The sequence below is a fragment of the Takifugu flavidus genome, chromosome 18, assembly GCF_003711565.1.
Source record: "Takifugu flavidus isolate HTHZ2018 chromosome 18, ASM371156v2, whole genome shotgun sequence".
In the NCBI taxonomy this organism is placed as follows: Eukaryota; Metazoa; Chordata; class Actinopteri; order Tetraodontiformes; family Tetraodontidae; genus Takifugu; species Takifugu flavidus.
The window spans coordinates 8,604,350-8,622,294 of record NC_079537.1 but is presented as its reverse complement, the minus strand read 5'-3'; the positions used below and the strand labels follow the sequence as shown (position 1 = coordinate 8,622,294).

Sequence of the window (17,945 nt, the reverse complement as noted above, 5' to 3'; positions counted from 1 at the left end):
CACAACTTTATTGCACCTTCATAGTAACCTACCTGGATAGAGCCACTGTTTTACTATGAAATGTCTGTTCCCTGCTCAGAAAAAACTGGTGCGGAATACAGAACCATCGATGCAAACGTGTAGGCCGTCGGTCCACACCGGTTAGCGTCCCCACGATTTGATGTCTGACAAACACGTCGTATGAAAACTAGGCTCTCTTTTACAGTACTGACACACTACAGTGACATTAGGAAGGCCTTGCGTGAGAACAGACAACGATTTGCAGAGTAATTCTCAGGTAAACATCCACCAACCGATCAGAGTATCTGAAGCACATTAAAGATTTGTGTCTTTTTCTCTTTAAATGATACATTTAACATTAAATTCTATATTTGTTTTCAAAGCCAATTCAAGGCAACATCTCTAGAATGAAAAGAACTGCAAATCTTTACAGAAGGGAGATGGGTAGCACAACAAGGACTGTACATTCTTTTACACTGGTGAAGCGTTAATGTTGTGTTGCGTCCTGTGGTTCCCCCACCTGAATTACTTGGTATAAAACAGTTTCTACAAGATGTACAGGATGACACGTGTGATCAGAGATCACAGCTATGACACTTGTGATCAGAGATGACAGCGGGAGACTGGGATGGCTGGGTTCCTGAGTCTCAGCCCAGTAGCTAAATAACCGGCATGAACGTCAGAAAATTGCATAGAGATACAGGGGGGACATAATTTAGCATGTGATCGCTATGAATGTGCATCTGAGGCGGCAGCCTAGTTTGTCGATTTTCACTGACAGACACAGGCAAAATGTGGTCCTTAAACCAAGTAATTTGACGTGGGCCCCATACACACAAGTGGCTGAAGACGGTGGGCTGCAACAACCCCAACCTGATGGTCCACATGCAGGGGTGGTGGAATGACGTGACAAGGCTGTAATGTATCCAATAAGACCCGCAACGCATGAGAGCTGTAGCAGCTAGCTGCAGTTAGCTGAGCCTATGAAACACTGAAGGGAGAGTCACATGACCAGAGGATGAGCTCACCTGTGTAGAATGTCAATGAGCTATAGCAGGAATGGTCAATGACCTGTTACCGGCAAGAAACTTTGACATAAGTATAAATGTCACACAAAATTGACGCTCCAGCCCCCCCTTAACGCCGGTTTGATCTGTGTGTAAGAGGCTACAGACACTGCAAAATAAGGTGACGCTGATTAAAGGCGTAAAGGAAATTTAAACAGGTTAAAATTATAAATTCGAGCAAATCTCAGGCTAATTTCAAAAGAAGGGTAAAAAATTTAAAATAAAAAGGTCACTTTGTTTGCAAATATATCTGCAGGAGAGCTGTATTCGACTTCAGTCTGACAGAAATAGACTAATTAATTTGATAAATACGCATGCAGAGAAAAGTCTGGTGTTACTGTGGTCTCTGGATTATAAAAGGGGTTATTAGTGACCGAAGCCTTGCAGATAAAATGCTTTTAAAACCGAAACCGAGGGGTTACGGTCAGACTGCTTCAGGGACATTTGAAAGATCCATATTTTTGTTAAATTAGGAAAGGTGCTGAGGTTTGTACACAGTTCTGTCATTGTATTTGATTAGACCTCAGCAGCAAACTCAGCGCCGTATTCCAAACACCCGTTTCCCTCCCGGCATTACGGACCACTTGTTCCTCCTGTCCTGGACCTTCTGGAAGATGTTGCTGCCTCTCCACCTTTCTTTTTTGTAGCTTTTTATCTTCTTCACCTGTCCATTCAAAGGAAAATGAGCTCAGTGGAAGAGTGACAACAGACCCCAATTTCGAGAGATTTTAAAGAAAATTACCTTTCCTCTGTCGAACTCTTCATCCCACTCGTCGATCACAGTGTCACTCTTGGCGTTAATGGCATCTTCGATGGCATCTTTGCTAACAGCAGAGACCTCCCCATCCCAACTGAGGACTGGACCACAGATAAAACCATTAAAAGCTGTGTTGAACTGGTCAACATGTGTGCAGACAGTGTGTCCGTGTCTCACTGTTGGCTCCGTAGGCCTTATCCGAGGAGTTCCTGAGCAGCTCTTCCACGACGACGCTGGTCTTTTGCCCATCCCAGGTCACGGGAGCAGCACGAGGGAGGGTCTCTCCTGCTTTGCTCTCTCCAGTCTGGCCGCGTTTGTAGCCGTCTTTCACTTGGCTGTCCCACATGACCACCGTGGCTATGAATGAAAGACATTGATTAACTTTGGCATCGCCTTCAGTCTAATTACCAACGCGACGCAGCTCTCGCGCACCTTTGCCATGTTTACTTTCTTTTCCGTTGGCGGTGGCATTTTTTTTGGAAGAGGGCTCTTCTGTATCAGCATCACCGTTGTGCCCATCGGAGCCTCGCCGGCTCTCCTCCTCTTTTAGCCGCCTCTTCTTCTTTTTCAACTTCTTTTTCAAAACTGCCGCGTCACTCTGATCGACAGGAGCCTTCGTCTCAGGAACCCTAAATAAATGGAGAACCTTATTAAAATCACTCACACTTGCATTAATTCTTGGGAAAAAAAAAAATTGACCTCAGAGTGTTCCAAAAACCCAGAGATGAATTCAAGTTATTAATTTTGATCCAATCTGACCCCCCCCCACCCAAAACTCTGAGTCTGGAGCAGCTTTAATCTGTTTCTTTGAAGATATGGAGAATGTGTGTAGCAGTGAAGAGATACGGAGAGCAGAGTCTAAACCCACGTTTCTGAAGCAGAAAGCGCTGAAGTGTCCAGCAGTGCCTCCATCTTCTTTTTCTTCTTCTTTCTCTTCTTTACCTTTTCAGAATCGCTCTGCGGCTCCGTCCTGGCAGCCAACTGAGACTTTGGTCCGGGCTGTTCCGTGTCTGAACGCACGGTCAGACTCCAGATGCCACCGTGACACCAATCTTCCTCTTGGCTCAACGCATCCAGGTGAGACGGGACGCATCCCCTCTCCATCGCGTTCTCCTCGTTTTCCCTCTTTCGTTTCTTCTTCCTCTTCTTCTTCCTTTGATCGTTACCAGAATCCACCTGCGGCTCCGTTGCAGCTGGAACGAGAGGCTCCGCGCCATCCTGCTCCTCGGAGTGCTGTCTCTTCTTCTTCCTCCTCCTCTTCTTGCTTTGGTTAAACTGCAGAGCTGCTGTGCTGCTGAGGTCGGGCTCTTCCTTCCAGGAGCCGAGGTTGCCGGAAGACTTGGGGCTCTTTAGTTTGGCGGTGTGCCCATTGGTTAAAGGGGAAATGCATGCGTTTGGTTTTTGCTGAGTGGACAGAAGGGGCTGTTTGTGAAGACTCGGCTGTCTGAAGGATCCGTTTGATGCCTGAACTTTAGGTGAAGGTAATGGATCAGCTCTGAAAACAACGAAGCACATTAGAAGTCAGTCACGTTCACCCCGTCACCAGCGCTGGGTAACGATAAATGTAGAAATCCATACCTGTGAGGGCGAGTGGGGGAGACAAAGGTGAGAAGGTCAAGGTGAGTTTGATGTATTGGGTCACGGGACGGCTGGCGCGGAAAAGGGGGCGGAGCATCAATGCTGCTCGGACTCCGACTGCGAGCCTGCAGTTATCGACATAAATAAAAACTTGGTGGTCTAAAGAAAATAGTCATGAATGTGACCAAAAAATGAGGAAGATATAAAAAGAGGTGGCAAGAAAAGATGGAGGGGGGGGCAAGAGGCAAAAGTATGGCAGAGAAGAATTAGAAATGGTTAGAAAAAAAGGACAAATCAAAGGAAAAGGAGACAAAGTACTAACATGGTTGATTAGACAGGTAGGCTGCAGAAATACAGTAACACACAGCAGAGGTCAGTAAGACTGAATGATATGGCTGCTGACCGTCACCTTCTTAGCAGACAGGGCCAGTTTCTTGGCGGGGGGAGGGGACATGGTGCTCGTGGCTTCAGCCGTGATGTTGTTGAGGGCCGGGGGCTTGATCTTCGGCTTCTGTTCCTCGGCGCTCTGAGAACGCTCCAAGCTCTTGGCTGGGGATGGCAGGCCGTTGGCGCCTTTGCGCGGCGTGGAGGGAGTCTGTCCCACCGGGGCGCTTTTGGTGCCGATGGAGTCCTGTTGGAACGGAGAAGGCCACGGGTGTGAGGTGGCTACAGATCTGGTAAGAGCTTTGTAACTGTGGCTGTCTGATGTGGGCTGGACTCAAACCTTTGATTCTGTGGTGTCCGCACAGGAAGAGTCGGACAAGGACTTGTTTGAGGTAGATGCCACCATGCCCCTGCCCTCGCCACCTTGCTTTTTATCTCCTTCCGTCTTGCCGATGCCGTTGTTGGAGGGGGTCGGAGTGGTGCTGCGGGACTGCGCCTGGCTCTGGGGAGAGGGCTTCTTCAGTTTTTTGAAGGGTTCCTCGATAACCGTGGGTCCACTTGGGGGCTTCGGGGAGCTGCTGGAGGACGACGTCCAGTTGGAAAGTCTGGGCTGCTGCTGAGAGCTCAGACCATTTCTGGAAACAGGCAGACCCAGACCTCCATCCATGGACTGGATCTTACGCAGCTGTGCGGGCTCAAGTTTCTGAGATGGAGATCAGCATATTTAATACTTGAATCGAGCACTCGGTCAGTCCTCATTTTGGGATTTGGCGTCCACCTTTGTCACTTGCGGTGAAGAGAGAGGCCCGCTCAGGTTGGTTCTCTTTATCTGGTCGGACGACAGGCTGTTCTTCCCAGGATGCAACACCCCCTGCTTGGTGGTCAGACCGTCAGCATTCTTTTTGGTTTCAGGGATCCTTTAATGAAAAGAATCCAGCTTATTTAATGATACATGCAGGGCAGAACCTGCCACACCAGCCCGACCTTACCTCAGGTAGAAAAGTACATAAGCCTGCTGGTTCAGCACCACTTTGATGTTACTGGAGTGTACCAGAGAATCGTTCATTTGGTACCATTGTCCGTTACTTGCCTGAAAAGAATTGTGAATAATTCTGTAATTTAACAGAGGAAGACATTTATTATCTGCGCTTTCTAAATCGGAACTTAATCCTGAGCCACTGAAGGAATAACAATCTATGCGGGGCAGTGGATGTTGATTAAAACTCCTAAAAGTATCCCTCCGACCTCGACCAGATGAAGGTTGCAGAGATCCATTATATTCTGGCCCTCGGGCAGCATCTCAATTCATCTTTTCCCTATTTTTTTTTTTTTTTTTTTACAATGTGACCTTAAAGTTTCCCGAACTCGCAAGAAACTTCAAAAGTGTTTCTCTCAGCGGCCTCCAAACCAACTCGACTCACCTTGACATAGCAGTAATAGTGGCCGGCGTGGCAGCTGTAGCCTGAGTGCACCAGAACAGCATAGAGGCCATACATTACAGGGTCGCCTGAGCTTTGAGACATGTAGGGTCGGATATTCAGGAATTCTGGGTAGCCCACATCCTAAAAACACCCGACAGAATCGTTAGGTTTTTGAAAAATGAGGTGGGGCACTAAAAAAACAAATGGAGAATGCTGTTAACCTTTGTTATTTTGCCTCCGCTGAAGTTAGCGAACCTCTTCAGCGAGACCGTCAGGACATTAGAGGTCCGGTGGACTGTGAAACGTTTGGTTGCCGGCACTTTCTTTTTGCACCTGAGGCAGGGAAAAAGACGTTTAACCTTGAATGATTTGCAGCATGAATTGATTTATATGCAGGATTCCTGCCATGAAAAGAAAGCCGCTGCTCACTTGGCACACATGTAGGCGTTCTCTCCACTCAGCACGTCCGGTTTCACAAACAGTTCCAAGGCTCGCACAATGTTTGCTGCTTGCTGTCGCACAAAAGATGGAAACAACAATCACATTACAAGTAGAATTTCCCCAGAAAAATGAAGTCTGGTCCTGAGGAACGCACCCGAATCTCCACAGCGATGTCCAGGTACGGGTCGTAGGTGTCTGACACGCTTTTGCAAATGGAGCACTTCACTGAAAGACGAGAGTAAAAGCGAGGTAATAAAGGCAAGATCGTGCTCAAAAAGCCGCAGTCTGGTCAGCAGAAAAATCACAGTTATCACACAGATTATAACCTAAGGCACAAAACTGGCAGCTTCGGTGCTTTTTCTTTAATTTCTCTACGACGCTGTGAGAAGTTTGTGGTTCATCTTTGCTGATGGAGCACATTCAGTGAAAGTGCAGGTCAGAACGAGGCGGACCGTTCCAGAACACACAGTACTGTAGTGAACAGCTGAGCGGAAAAAGCAGCATCAGTGATTATGTGTGATCTGGGGAACTGCAAGTAGGGCTAAGCTAGAAACACTAATGGGCTAAAGGTGTAGAATTGTAACAGGACTGTTCAGATGGATTATTTCAGATATTTCACTGGAACAGGAGCATCGGTACCTCTGGACCTGAGGTACCCTCCGAAGATCTGGTGAACCAGGGTCGTGGCTTGAGTCTGCCTGTCGAGCCTGCAGTGGAGAACACGGTAACGAGAAGGTTACGATTAACGAGGAATGCATTTAAAATAATAACACAATTTGAAGCCTTACTTGGGGTAGCCACTGAGGCACGCCTTCTGCATGGCGTCGATGGTGTACCGCAAAAACTCGTGGGCGTCCTCTTGGCTCCCAAAGCGAAAATGTCTCGCAATTTCTGCAGAAGGCAAAATGCATTCTCATTCAACACCTGCTAGGAGGACCCAAAAAATAGATTCATCTTGAACAGGACATAAAGGTGAAGAAGGAAACTTCTTCAGCTCCTACAGCGTTGGTCCGACCTTACATAACTCAAAGAAACAGTGATCTCATACAAAACCAACAGTGAGACCTCAGCCCACTGACGTCTCACCTGTTTCCAAGTGGGACCAGGAGAAAAAGCTCTTATTTGGTCAGGGTTTTCCCGGTATTATATCACAAAATTATGAGTCAACCCTAAATGGACAAAGGACTTATTAAGAGGACTTACGGCATATGACGAAGGCAACGTCTCCAGACAGGAAAGGACACTGCTTTGTTTATTATGCGAGACCCAGCTAAAATCTTTCCTGATCAGATGAAAATATGGCCAAAATATTTTGTGCTAATGCTGCTCTGTTCAGTCTGCAGTCACAAGGTGACAGAGGACGCTGGGATGGGGAGGGGCTTCAAAAAAAAGGAAAAAAAAAAAGGCGCAGGACAGAAAATGTGATTGCAGCAGCGCATAAGGACAAAACAGGCAGGTAGTAGAGGAGGACGGACGGCTCCTGTGAGAGTGGCGTGTCAGAAACTCACACCTTAAAGTTCATTCACAGCCTGCAGCACCGCTGCTGTTAGTCCATGTCACATGGGACAGGAAGGGCTTCAGTTTATGTCATATTAGCGTCACAAAACATGTAAAAGTGCCATACTGAAGTTTCTCACCATTCTTAGAGTTTTAGAATCTGTTCATTACTAAAGATCCTTCTCTGATTTAATTATCCATCACTGAATAAAGAAAACATATTGTCAACACTGTCACAAAGAAAATGGGAGGCCAACATCTCATCTTCTCACTGAAAATATACATCAAAGCGCACGAATGTTGTAATCCAGCTGGTCTAAATGCACACGATTCACTCACTTGACAGATGCAGATGATCATCCCCGCCTGCAGTATTACTTACTTTTCAGATCTCGGATGAAAGACACGGGCTTGATGGCGTTTCCTGTGTTGGCGAAGGCTTGAATGATGTGGTTCTGCATCACGCAAATCATACAGAAGCCAGACTGGTGACCTGGAATGCAAATGGGGAAACCAAACAAATAGGAAAAAACATAAAGCAGAACACTTTTTTTTCCTTGAACACATTGCATCAACGTGCGAGAGAAGCTCACTTCCTGTAAACTCTGGCTTGTTGCAGCATAAAAACAAACACAAATGCTAAAGTCAGTTCAAATGTTGTCCATTTTCACAGGAAATTACAGAATGAATTAATTCATGGCAACATATACAGTTATTATAAGTGAAAATAATTTAAATAAATTCAGCGAGTTTATGTACAATTCTGATGATTTAGTGTAGCTAAAGCCAGGTTTTTCCAAAGCCCCCTGCTGGTGGGCTACAGCAATGTCTAACCTACTAAAGGCAAATGTCTTTTTCGATGACCAATATCAATCTGGATGATTCTTCAAGCCTCGCGTTTAGTGCATCGGGGTCTGTTTCGCACTCTGAACAGGAGCTAAAGCCGAGCAGCTGTTTCAGCTCCAGCATTTCTCCTCCAGCTGCTTCCACATATAGTATATTCTACTGTGACGTGGAGCAGCACATGTGCACACTCAACAACGGCAGCTGGGATTCTAGTCATGAATTAAAACGTGAGTGTTTAAAGTGTTTTGATGAAGAAGCTGGTGGTGGTCCACTGGAGTACTCACAGGTCCGACTGTGCTCCTTTGACAGAAGGTAGTTGGCCAGCGGAGGGGTGTAGGTGAGACACTGTACTGTAGAGTTGAGGAAGCACGTGTTCCCGAGGTTATGGAGGCCGGCTCCCACCCTGTACACACGCTCCCATTTCAGGGTAAGTTTGTTCCCTGGAAACAGCATCTTCTGAGGGGCAGGGATGCCATCACTCTGACCCCCAACCACATTTTCTGAGACTTAAAGACAGAAACAATTCTGATGAGATTAGGCTTTAAAGATGGTGATCTATTATCTTTTTGAAGATTGATTGAACACGAACCTTGCCTCTTTATCTGGACAGGCTCAGCAGGCTTCTGGCAGGTCGCACCTTCATTCCTGGGATTGAGAATCACATACTTGTTCTTCAGGCTGTCCAGCTGGTAGGAGAAACCCTTGCTGGCTGGCTCAAACTCTATCTTCTGCAAAAGGACCTTCTTGGCAGAGGAAGCCAGCAGTTTGTTGAGGTCACCCTCATCGCTGGTTTCCTTTCGACCGGGTTTTAAGGCCTCCTTGAGTTTATCGACTATCGGCATCGTTGGAACATCACTGAGGAGAAAGTGACAATACGAATGAGTTTGTTCAGAATAAACCATTCAAAACATTTGCACTGGTCTCAAGCTGGGAAGTGAAAATCCAATCCTCGGGGGCCAGATTCGAGCCGGGATTTCCATCATACATACCTGGGGTTCCTCCCTTCACTAGAGAAAGCAGTTTCTGCTTGGTAGGGCAAAAAATCTGGCTTGATTCTACCCTTGAGGACTGGATTTGCACCTCCTGGTCTAAAGTCTTCTAAACCCTTTCAACGGCTGAAAAATCAACGTAAAAATAAGTGAAAATAAAACATAAACCTACAGTGGGATTACATTTTCAAGTTTCCCTCCACTAATAATTCAAGGAGAGCTTCTTGGACCACCTGACCTCACTCCACAACAGATACAAGGACAGAACGCACCTCAGGTGCCAAGTGGGGCACGACAGCATTCCCCCACAGTTATGCAATAGGTTACACGTTTGTACCATAACAACAGCCGCCAGGTCGAACGCTTACTCATTTGGTGATGTCACGGCAAAGGTTCCTAACAGAGAGGATTTGGTTGTCTGTGCTGCATTTCAAACTTTTTTGTATTTTACCAATATTCAATCATTTGGACTGATGCTCCATGCAAAAAGGCCATCGTTAAAAAAACAGAAACATAACGTCTACATTAGAGTGCACCAGCGAATCCACCAGGGGCATGTGGAGGGCCATGAGACCGCTACCCATCAGAATGGGCAGTGACGTAAAGAGGGAAGAAGGGCTGAACATGCACTGTATGCACAAGGACACGCTGACCTTCACGTGCGGCTGATACCGAGCGGGAATGATGCAGCTCGCCTTAAAATGAGCCTTCATAAAGCCTCTCTACCTAAAAGGCTTTGAGTGGTATTCTAGGATTTAGACGCTCCTTGCTCTGCCTACACGAGCTGAACCATTTCAGCTAATGCGTGCACGGTCATTCGCAATTATCTTTTAAAATCAGTTTCTTGATGTAGGTTTGTTCGTATTGGATAAATCATATAGAAATCAGAATAAGAAATTAAATTACTATAAACATGCCATGCTGGGAGCAGGAAAATGGATGTGCAAGGCGAGAGCTGAGTCTTTCCATCACAATAATATTTTATTTGAATAATTATATTTGCTTTTATGCACAGACTGCAGGAAAAATATCATGAAATAATTTTTCTATAATATATTAGAGTGTTTTGACATTCACGTGCAATCAACACACAGGACAAAAATAAATGCATTTAATTATCTTGTTCTCCATGTCTGTAAAACAAAAATGACAATTTATTTCAATGGAAAAATAAATGGAGCCTGTACAGGTAGACGTCCAGAAAAATATAAGCAATAGCAAAAGATTTATCATATGGCAGGTCCATTTTCGTCTACCTATAGTTAAAGATTTTTAAATCAACACACTGACAAATACCACTTAATGAGGCAATTAGTCTTAGTCCAAATATTACTTCTGCTGTCAAGTTTTGTTTTGACATTTTTTTCCAAAAACTTAACACTAATATTTACACAGTAGTCATAATAGTAAGATTAATAATAATGGTAATAATAATAATAATAATGTGTAGAATAGTTTGTAAATATATAGCTAATGCTGATTCTACTTTTGATTTTTATTTAGTAATGTAATTATTAACCGTGCTCATATTAATAGCACTAATTCTACTCGAAGGTCGGACTTTTTAACGGTTTCCTGAAGGCACCACAGACATTTGTCACTCCTAAAATCTCTCCCGCGCTGAGGTTTTAACAGACAACGCGAATGGCGTTTTACTCTTGTATAAATTAACATATTTTTGTTGTTAAGTTGTAAAGAAGGTGCTTTACCTACCTATGTGCCCCAGCTGTGGTGCAGCCAGTCATCATCGCTTCCATGCTAAGTTGCTACATCTGCCAGTAACCGATAATATCGAGCTGAACGAAATCACGCTCGGAGGTGAGCGCGAAAGCGATTAATTCGAGACATTTACCCAAAGATTAGTGAAAGGATTCCGACTGTCCGCTGCGTTATTCTGTTTCGTAACGTGTCACAGGAACCGAATTAGCCAGGGAGCTAACTTAACGTGGCGAGAGCTGAAATGTGGGTTAGCATATGAGCGGAGAGACGGCTAGCACCTACCTCCCTTCACCTTGTCTGCTCGTACTGCAGCAGCACGATACACGTACCGGGTTTTGATTAGCACGTACGTTACTGTGGCTTTTAAGGTCTTACCTTTTGTTCAATCGTCCGAAAAAACTGACAGTAGAGGGGCTCCTCTTCCTCAGCTACAGCTGCTAGATCTGGTATCTTCGCCCATGCTGCATTATCAAAGGGCGGGGACAACTGTGACTGACGGAAACGAAGGACCAATCAGAGGACGCGCTGCGGCGGAGCTGAAAAACCAATCGGCCAATCAGAGCTGGAGCTGACGTCGGGCTGACGTCAGAGCTGCACGTGACTTCCAGCCAGCGCTGTTTACCAGCGCCGCAAAGTGTGATGAAGAACGCTAAAGGTTTCAACGCAAGCACAACGACGTTTTCGACAACCCGACCGCTCTTTCCAGTAACCTTTCGCGTGCGTCTGTAAAACAGCTCGAATGAAGATAAAACTTGACTCATTTTACAGAAGGTTTGCAGTAAATCATTAATCAGTCCCTGCTGAGCTTTGACGTTTCTGGAGCGAAAGCTGCACATTTGGTTCTTCTCAACAGGAACACATTTCCCCCACTGGGCGGGAGCAGAGAGCTGCCAGGGTAATAAAGCTATTACGTGAGATTAATCACATAAACAGTAACTTTAAAAAAAGAATGAAACAGGCCCATGGTGTGAGTCATGCTTCTGCACCAGTCACATGCAACGCTTGGTGTAACCTGTATTTTTGTGATCATATCTACCAAACCAGCTATTAAACTACAAAAACCCATACTTGATTTTCAGTTTAATCCCGCCTGATTACTGCCCTGGGATTCTCATGGATGGCATTTAGGATTTTGTGTTTCCTGTGGTTCTGTTTGCACATTGACTTTGTTCCAACCCCCACGCCACTGTCATTAAATCTATATTGACAAAACATAAGTGCAATTAAAGGTTTACGCGCTCACTGGAACAGAAAAACGATGACCAGCACTTCAAAAGATGGTTTGACATTTATTATAACAGTCAAATGTACAGTATTGCTTCACTTCAACATGCATGCAAAAATCACCTCAAATGTCTTATGTGAAACCAGCACAAGACATCAGCTTCATATGGAAAACCTTTATACATGCTTCATAATCATTAAATTATTTTTCAAAAAAAACAGTGGAGTGATGACTGGTTACATACTGTTTTTCACTGACTGCACCAAAGGAGGTCAGACAGTTCGCAATTAGGCTTTAAGAAAAAAAATTAATACCCAAACTGTTGTTTTGATACAATATCTAGATAGTTACCTTCTTAAATAACATAAGCTGACACAGAAGCAATACAGTAAAAAGGAATCTAATAAAAACGTACAAAACTGGAGGATTCAATCCTCATTTTCCATCAGAGATAAACACGATTGCCGTGACAGTTGTTTTCAAAGTGCGTTCTTGTCGTTTAAGGATGACATAAATAATTAGCAGACACGCTAATTTTGCTAATTTCAGCCGAGTTTGTCAATCAGGAACAAAGTAGAGGAAACGTTTTACATATCCGAACCAAGAAAGAATCCAAGGAGCAAGAACAAGGTTGGAAGGAAGGTCTGAAAGAAGAAGTGAGATTGAAGTCTGACAAACATCCCTTTATTAAATCGGAGAGAAGTGGTTTGTGACGAAGTGCTGTGGATTTATGAGTACAAGAGGTTGAAAGTGCTGGATTCATTAAAGCGTTGGGTAAAAACAAAACACACACACAAAAAAAACACACCAGGAGTCCCGCAAATAAAAATGCAGCAACACTTTTTTCACACCCACCACTCAGCGCGTGCTTTGCGGATACGCTGACAAGTAAAAAAATGTGTTTTCTGGTATCTTGGAAGGTTGGACAGTGGCGCGGTTAGGGATCTTCGATGTCCATGAAGTCCTTTTTGGGTGGTGCCGCCCCTCTGTACCAGGCACACGAGTCGTCGCTCCTCTTGATGCAGGCGAAGTGTTGGGCCTGCTGTCCGTACACGGCTTTCTCCATCACCCAGTCCGTCCACAGGCACTCCGAGGGGCCGCTGATCAGGCAGGGGATGGTGGTGCAGCGAGTGATCTGAGGACCAGAGAAACGCATCAGTGAGCGCATGCGGCGCCAAACGTTTGAAACCAGCGCCCGGTCCGCCGCTCTACCTTGCAGTCGCAGCCCATTTCATAGCGCTGGGTCAGGCTCTTCTTCTGGGTGGCGGTGGTGGACTCCCAGAGCTCGATGAAGTCGCACAGGGTGACGTGCATCGTGCCGTCGGCCTTCAGTTTGCCTGCAGCGGGACGAGAATGCGCAGAGGTGAGGGGAGAACGGTGGCGAGGGGGGGTGATTACCGGTTACCGGGGAGCGGACCCACCTGTGATGAGGTACTCCTTTCCGTTAGCCTGCAGAGACACCCCGCACACGGCAGAGGTGGGGGCCGTGTAGATGGCATCGATGTCTCTGTTGGGACCCTTGAACATCTGTTAAAAAAATAAAAAAACAGGAGGGAACGTTCAGATCCGTGCTGGAATCAACATTGCGGTGAGACGAGGGGCTTCACTCCAACCGACCTTCATCTGCTTGATGCCGAACTTGATCTGTTTGACGGGGTTCCCGTAGATGTCGTTGCCGACCTCCACCTCCTGCCGATCCACCAACTTGGCCCTGATAACTGCAAAGACACAACAAGGAAGACCCAGATGTTTACGCCGCTCACACTCGAGGTTGTTTTGGTGAAAGCCGGATCCGGCCTCATCTGTGTTTGATCGGAGCGCCGCCCGGGTTTGGCTGCGGCTTGAATGGGAGGAGCGCCCGCGTGCCAGGTGCTGCGAGCGTCTCATCAGCTGCAATCAGAGGCAGGAATGCGAGCCGCTTCCTGCTCGGAAGGAAGCCAGTCAGCAAATCTTTAAAAAAGAGGAATTAGAATTTTCCTCCCGAACGCCGAGGCCTCTCTGCCAGCCTGTCGGAGGCTTCCGCGCCGTCCTGACCTCTGAAGTTCCCAGAATCGGAGAAAGAGGAACAAAACACCAGCTCCAGTGGAAAAATATAAGTGGAGCCAATTAGATGAGCCACCGAATCTAAGGGTGCAGATTGAAATCAAAAGGCATGACTCAGCGCTTTCGCCGTCATGTGAATCCAGCCGCTGCACTTATCGCAGGCCAGCTGAAGCAGGAATACACGGAATAAAGGTTTGCACACTCGCATTTCTTTCAAAGGCGAGCTTTTAAGTGGAGGAGACTAGCGCTAATGCTAACCAGATGTGGTCTTGCTTTCTCAAAGTGGTAGCTACTGAATTCCTCACTACCCTGCCTACTCATCAGAAACCATCGGGCCATTTCGCTTACTTTAAAGCCATGAAGGCACAAAGCTGCGAGCCATATGTGCCCTAATTCGATGACAATGCTGTCTTCAAAAAACATCTCCTTTTAAGGATCTAAAGAGTCCACCCTTTTTTGGGGGGGGAAGGAAAAACAGGAGGGAAGGAGAGCGTGTGGACAGAAAGAACAAGAAGTGCAGATGTAGCGCTGGGCGAGGGGTGTCCTCAGAGATATACTGTTACAAAGATGACAGAGAGGGAGGAATTAGTCTGCAGCCAGGAAACCGTTCCAGATCCTGAGCCGTGCACTTTCCCAGCAGAGGGCTGTGCGAACGCTAAAAGGCAAGATTTACAACGGGATTTACAACAGACTGGAGGGAGGTGATTTGGTCGAGTTTGCACAATCGCACGCAGATGTTGCTGCTGTAAAGTAGGGCAGGTGAACGTGTCTTAAACCCTCTCAGGGGTTCTGAGCGCTTCCCGTCGCTACGCCCTCGTTCTGCAGCAGACAGATGTTTACGACCTTTCAACGTCTCCTCGTTTCAGGAGAGAAGCTACCCAATTTAGCAGCTGCTCAAACGATAAACACATTATTTTGCATGTAGCCTTGTGGTCCCGGAAGCGCCTTAGAACACAAAGAGACCCGCAACATGTAATTGTGGGGCCCTCGCATCCTCGGGAGCTCAAGCCCAAATTCGCACTGACGCCTCAGAGCTGATCCTCTCCGGGGACGGGGATCGGGTTACCTTGGCGTCCCTAAAACAATCAGAATAAATGAGCGCGTACGTTAGCCTGAGGGGCTCATGACATGAGCTCTGGCTCGGGTGGACACACAGAAGAGGGGAGGAATGTTTACTCCAGCACTTTTGAATATGAGAGAAAACACACGTCTGTTCAGGTGAGCCTCGCTCTCTGCAGCTCTGAGTAATTTTCCACGTCAGCTCCAGACCCCCGAAATCACGCTTTCACCTAAAAAGCACGTCTGACTGGAGGTTGGGAGCTAAAACAAGAAGGTATTCACAACACTGATGACGAAGACCCCTCGTGACACTGCCGTGTGTCAGCCGACAGGAGGGAAAGTTAAGTTTTCAACTGCACTGCGACTGTGCGGCGTGAGGGCGGAGCCACGGCTGATGATGACCTTAAGGCTGAACGTAGCATTTAGCTCCAACACCCATTCATTTTCTACACAGGGGCAGGCCAATAACACCAGGAGTCTGGAGAGACGTGCAGCTGAAATCACGACAACTACAGTCTTTGAACGCGTCGTATTCTGCTTCACTTTAAACACGCCTGGAGTCTGTTGAGCTGAGCGATAGATTATGTCAGAAAGATGCAAATATCAGACAGAAATATCACACAAATGGCACAATAAAGATTTTAGGTAGCTGTGAGCACCCCAGATATGACCATTGTGTCATATATTCCAACTAATTTAATCAGGCTTGTGGTGCCATTTATGGTCATTTTAGCATTCCATGTTCTCACTTTCCTGCGTTTTTGTGACTCAATTACAACTGTATTCGCTTTAAACCAATCGATCATATCAATTCCAAAATAACCCCACAGGAAACTCAAGCGGAAACTTCCCTCAGAGCAAACTTTGCAGGATAACAATGCGGTTTTCTTCATCCTCCAGAGAGGCGTCTTTGAATAAGCCTGCTTCTGTGTGTCGGCCACACACTCGGCCAGCTCACAGCCGAGAAAAGGGGGAAAAAAGGGCCTTGAGCAAACCCAAGGTTAAACCTCTGCACAAGCTGGTCACTGTTAAGACCTGTGATGCTCGAATTACTGCAACAAGCCCTGTTTCATAGTGACTAAAGCAGGAGGGGTCTGCATCTGTGGGGTCTCAGAGGATCAAAAATAAAGAGCAAATGGAGTTATGTTATTTAAATGGGGGGGAGGGAAATTTTGACGTAAAGAGAGGCAGAAAAGTTGCTTCAGAGAAAGTCCAAATTCTAATGAAGGAACATATTGTGATTCGCTCCCAGAAGAAAGAAGAAAAGAGAGGAGGGAAGTGGAAAGAAAGTCGGAGACAGAAAATTCCATCCTCCTCCCTCTTGTAAACACGCAGCTGGCCAAGCTTTCCCGCATTCTCAGCATTTACAGCCCGGATTCTCTCCGTCTCGCCCGGTTCTGCCAACTTACCGACGTCTGAGTTGCAGAAGGCCTGCTGAGGATGCGCCGGGGAGCAGCTGCAGGCTTCCGCCGTCTCCTCCGCCCGCCACACGAGCAGCAGCGCCAGCGTGAGGAAGCAACTTCTGACCGTCCGAGACATCTTACGCAAACAGAAAAACCGCGCTGGATATCGCCAAAAAAAATAAAAAATAGAGGAAATGAGGCCGTGCGGTCCTTGAAAGCTCGTCCTAAACTTCAGCACTTGTTAGAGATGCAGAGAGGGTGAGATGGAGATCATTCCTGCTGGAGCTCTGCAGCCGGGAGCTGCTTTTATCCTCCCGGTCTGGCTCCTCCCCCTCAGCGTGGCCACTGGAACCCGTCCGCTCATTTCTCTCATCATCTTGTGTAACAACTCGATGACAGCATGAAGCAAATCCCCAGAACACTCAACTTCCCTAAAAGCTACCAGCCTGACCCCCGCCCGACCTCTGTTGCCCCACGTCTGTTGTTGATTTGGGGTCATCTTGGCTGCTAAAGCAGAAATCCTTGAGGGAAGTTCAAAGCCAGGGGCCCAGTGAGCTGCTCTGGCCCCAGATTGGTGCAGGAAGGGTCGGAGCTACTGACACTGACTGAAAACACACAAATGACGGACAATAAGATGGTTTTGGGAGGGAAAACAATGGCTACTTATTGGCCAAATGTTGCCAGGGCAACAGACAAAGTCATCACCTGCACCGCCAAACGTGTGTACCTGAGGTTTTCTCTTTTCTCTTGGATTCTATTTTTTGTTTTTTCCTCAATTTCTTGGTTGAAAATCGAAGCCAGCATCACCGGGGCCTGTGCAAAGACCCCTGAACCGAGACGGCCCAGCGTTTCTCACCTTGCAGGGGGCCCGAAAATAAACGCAGATCAACTTAAATGAGTTTGCAAATGTTTCCAAAGGGGGAAAAAAAACAAAACACACACACACACACAAATTGTGGCAAACTGGACGTCTGTTTTTAGCATTTTTGGCTGCGAGTTAGTGCCATGTGGAACTCGGCCCCTGTCTGTCTGGCTCCGTGTGTTGTGCTCAAACCAAAACACAGCTCAGTCGTGTTGCAGGAAACACAACAGCAGCTCCGGTTTAGGGCTTAACGTGCGTTAATGAGCGGTGATCCAACCGCTGCCGTTAATTCGGGAGACTTTCGTGTGCCCGGAACGATTAAAAGCGTATTTGTTACTGATGAAAATACTGACAAAGAATGAGGGCGTGGTGCAGCGGAGGGAGGTGACATCATCCACTAAAACTTAATGGATTCAATCTGGCTGCTGCTCCCCCGACCTGAGCTCCACAAACACCCCCCCCCCCCCCCCAAGCTAAACACTACACTAAAGTTGAATTCTTCACCCATTTGCACTGTGATAAAGCCTCTTTTGTTCCAAACGTCACCGTTTCGACGATGTTATGGGAAACCGGGGGTGTCAGCACTCATCCGGAACGGAAGATCGTGCGGAAGGCCGCGAGGTGGTCGATGATAAAGAGGTCGTGACTGGCGAA

At 46.7% G+C, this 17,945-nt stretch overlaps 2 protein-coding genes across 5 annotated transcripts in view; both read right to left on the bottom strand.

Annotated features, from left to right (window-relative positions):
* usp36 (ubiquitin specific peptidase 36) overlaps positions 1 to 11,231 on the bottom strand; it is an 11,241-nt gene extending 10 nt beyond the window's left edge. Inside the window, exons 1-20 of one of the 4 annotated variants that reach the window (XM_057015944.1) lie at positions 11,075 to 11,231; positions 8,581 to 8,846; positions 8,276 to 8,497; positions 7,528 to 7,638; positions 6,437 to 6,539; positions 6,288 to 6,355; positions 5,803 to 5,873; positions 5,637 to 5,719; positions 5,429 to 5,540; positions 5,208 to 5,348; positions 4,776 to 4,876; positions 4,565 to 4,703; positions 4,127 to 4,489; positions 3,806 to 4,033; positions 3,403 to 3,527; positions 2,693 to 3,319; positions 2,257 to 2,453; positions 2,002 to 2,181; positions 1,810 to 1,925; positions 1 to 1,731 (exon numbers count right to left, since the gene is read on the bottom strand). The exon at positions 1 to 1,731 is cut by the window's left edge and continues 10 nt beyond it. In XM_057015944.1, the coding sequence (XP_056871924.1) occupies positions 1,603 to 1,731; positions 1,810 to 1,925; positions 2,002 to 2,181; positions 2,257 to 2,453; positions 2,693 to 3,319; positions 3,403 to 3,527; positions 3,806 to 4,033; positions 4,127 to 4,489; positions 4,565 to 4,703; positions 4,776 to 4,876; positions 5,208 to 5,348; positions 5,429 to 5,540; positions 5,637 to 5,719; positions 5,803 to 5,873; positions 6,288 to 6,355; positions 6,437 to 6,539; positions 7,528 to 7,638; positions 8,276 to 8,497; positions 8,581 to 8,833 (3,369 nt within the window). In that variant the 5' untranslated portion in view covers positions 8,834 to 8,846; positions 11,075 to 11,231 and the 3' untranslated portion in view covers positions 1 to 1,602. Of the gene's footprint in view, positions 1,732 to 1,809; positions 1,926 to 2,001; positions 2,182 to 2,256; positions 2,454 to 2,692; positions 3,320 to 3,402; positions 3,528 to 3,805; positions 4,034 to 4,126; positions 4,490 to 4,564; positions 4,704 to 4,775; positions 4,877 to 5,207; positions 5,349 to 5,428; positions 5,541 to 5,636; positions 5,720 to 5,802; positions 5,874 to 6,287; positions 6,356 to 6,436; positions 6,540 to 7,285; positions 7,349 to 7,527; positions 7,639 to 8,275; positions 8,498 to 8,580; positions 8,847 to 8,980; positions 9,006 to 11,074 lie in introns of those variants that run through there. The other 3 variants (XM_057015946.1, XM_057015945.1, XM_057015947.1) reach the window with 3 other exon arrangements.
* A 737-nt stretch (positions 11,232 to 11,968) lies between these two features.
* Positions 11,969 to 16,721, bottom strand: LOC130515596 (metalloproteinase inhibitor 2-like). Its single transcript, XM_057015955.1, has 5 exons — positions 16,436 to 16,721; positions 13,542 to 13,642; positions 13,346 to 13,451; positions 13,137 to 13,261; positions 11,969 to 13,059 (listed from the first exon to the last, which is right to left on the bottom strand). The coding sequence occupies exons 1-5, from the start codon at positions 16,563 to 16,565 to the stop codon at positions 12,862 to 12,864; spliced, it is 660 nt and encodes a 219-aa protein (XP_056871935.1). The 5' UTR covers positions 16,566 to 16,721; the 3' UTR covers positions 11,969 to 12,861.
* Positions 16,722 to 17,945: the final 1,224 nt, after the last annotated feature.

What these genes read in the sequence shown, in the direction of transcription:
- LOC130515596 (XM_057015955.1), bottom strand. Translation starts at nt 16,565, where the DNA reads ATGTCTCGGACGGTCAGAAGTTGCTTCCTCACGCTGGCGCTGCTGCTC. An exon ending in CTTCTGCAACTCAGACGTCG is followed by an intron (nt 13,643 to 16,435) that starts GTAAGTTGGCAG and finishes GTGTCTTTGCAG; the next exon opens with TTATCAGGGCCAAGTTGGTG. An exon ending in AAATGGGCTGCGACTGCAAG is followed by an intron (nt 13,060 to 13,136) that starts GTAGAGCGGCGG and finishes TCTGGTCCTCAG; the next exon opens with ATCACTCGCTGCACCACCAT.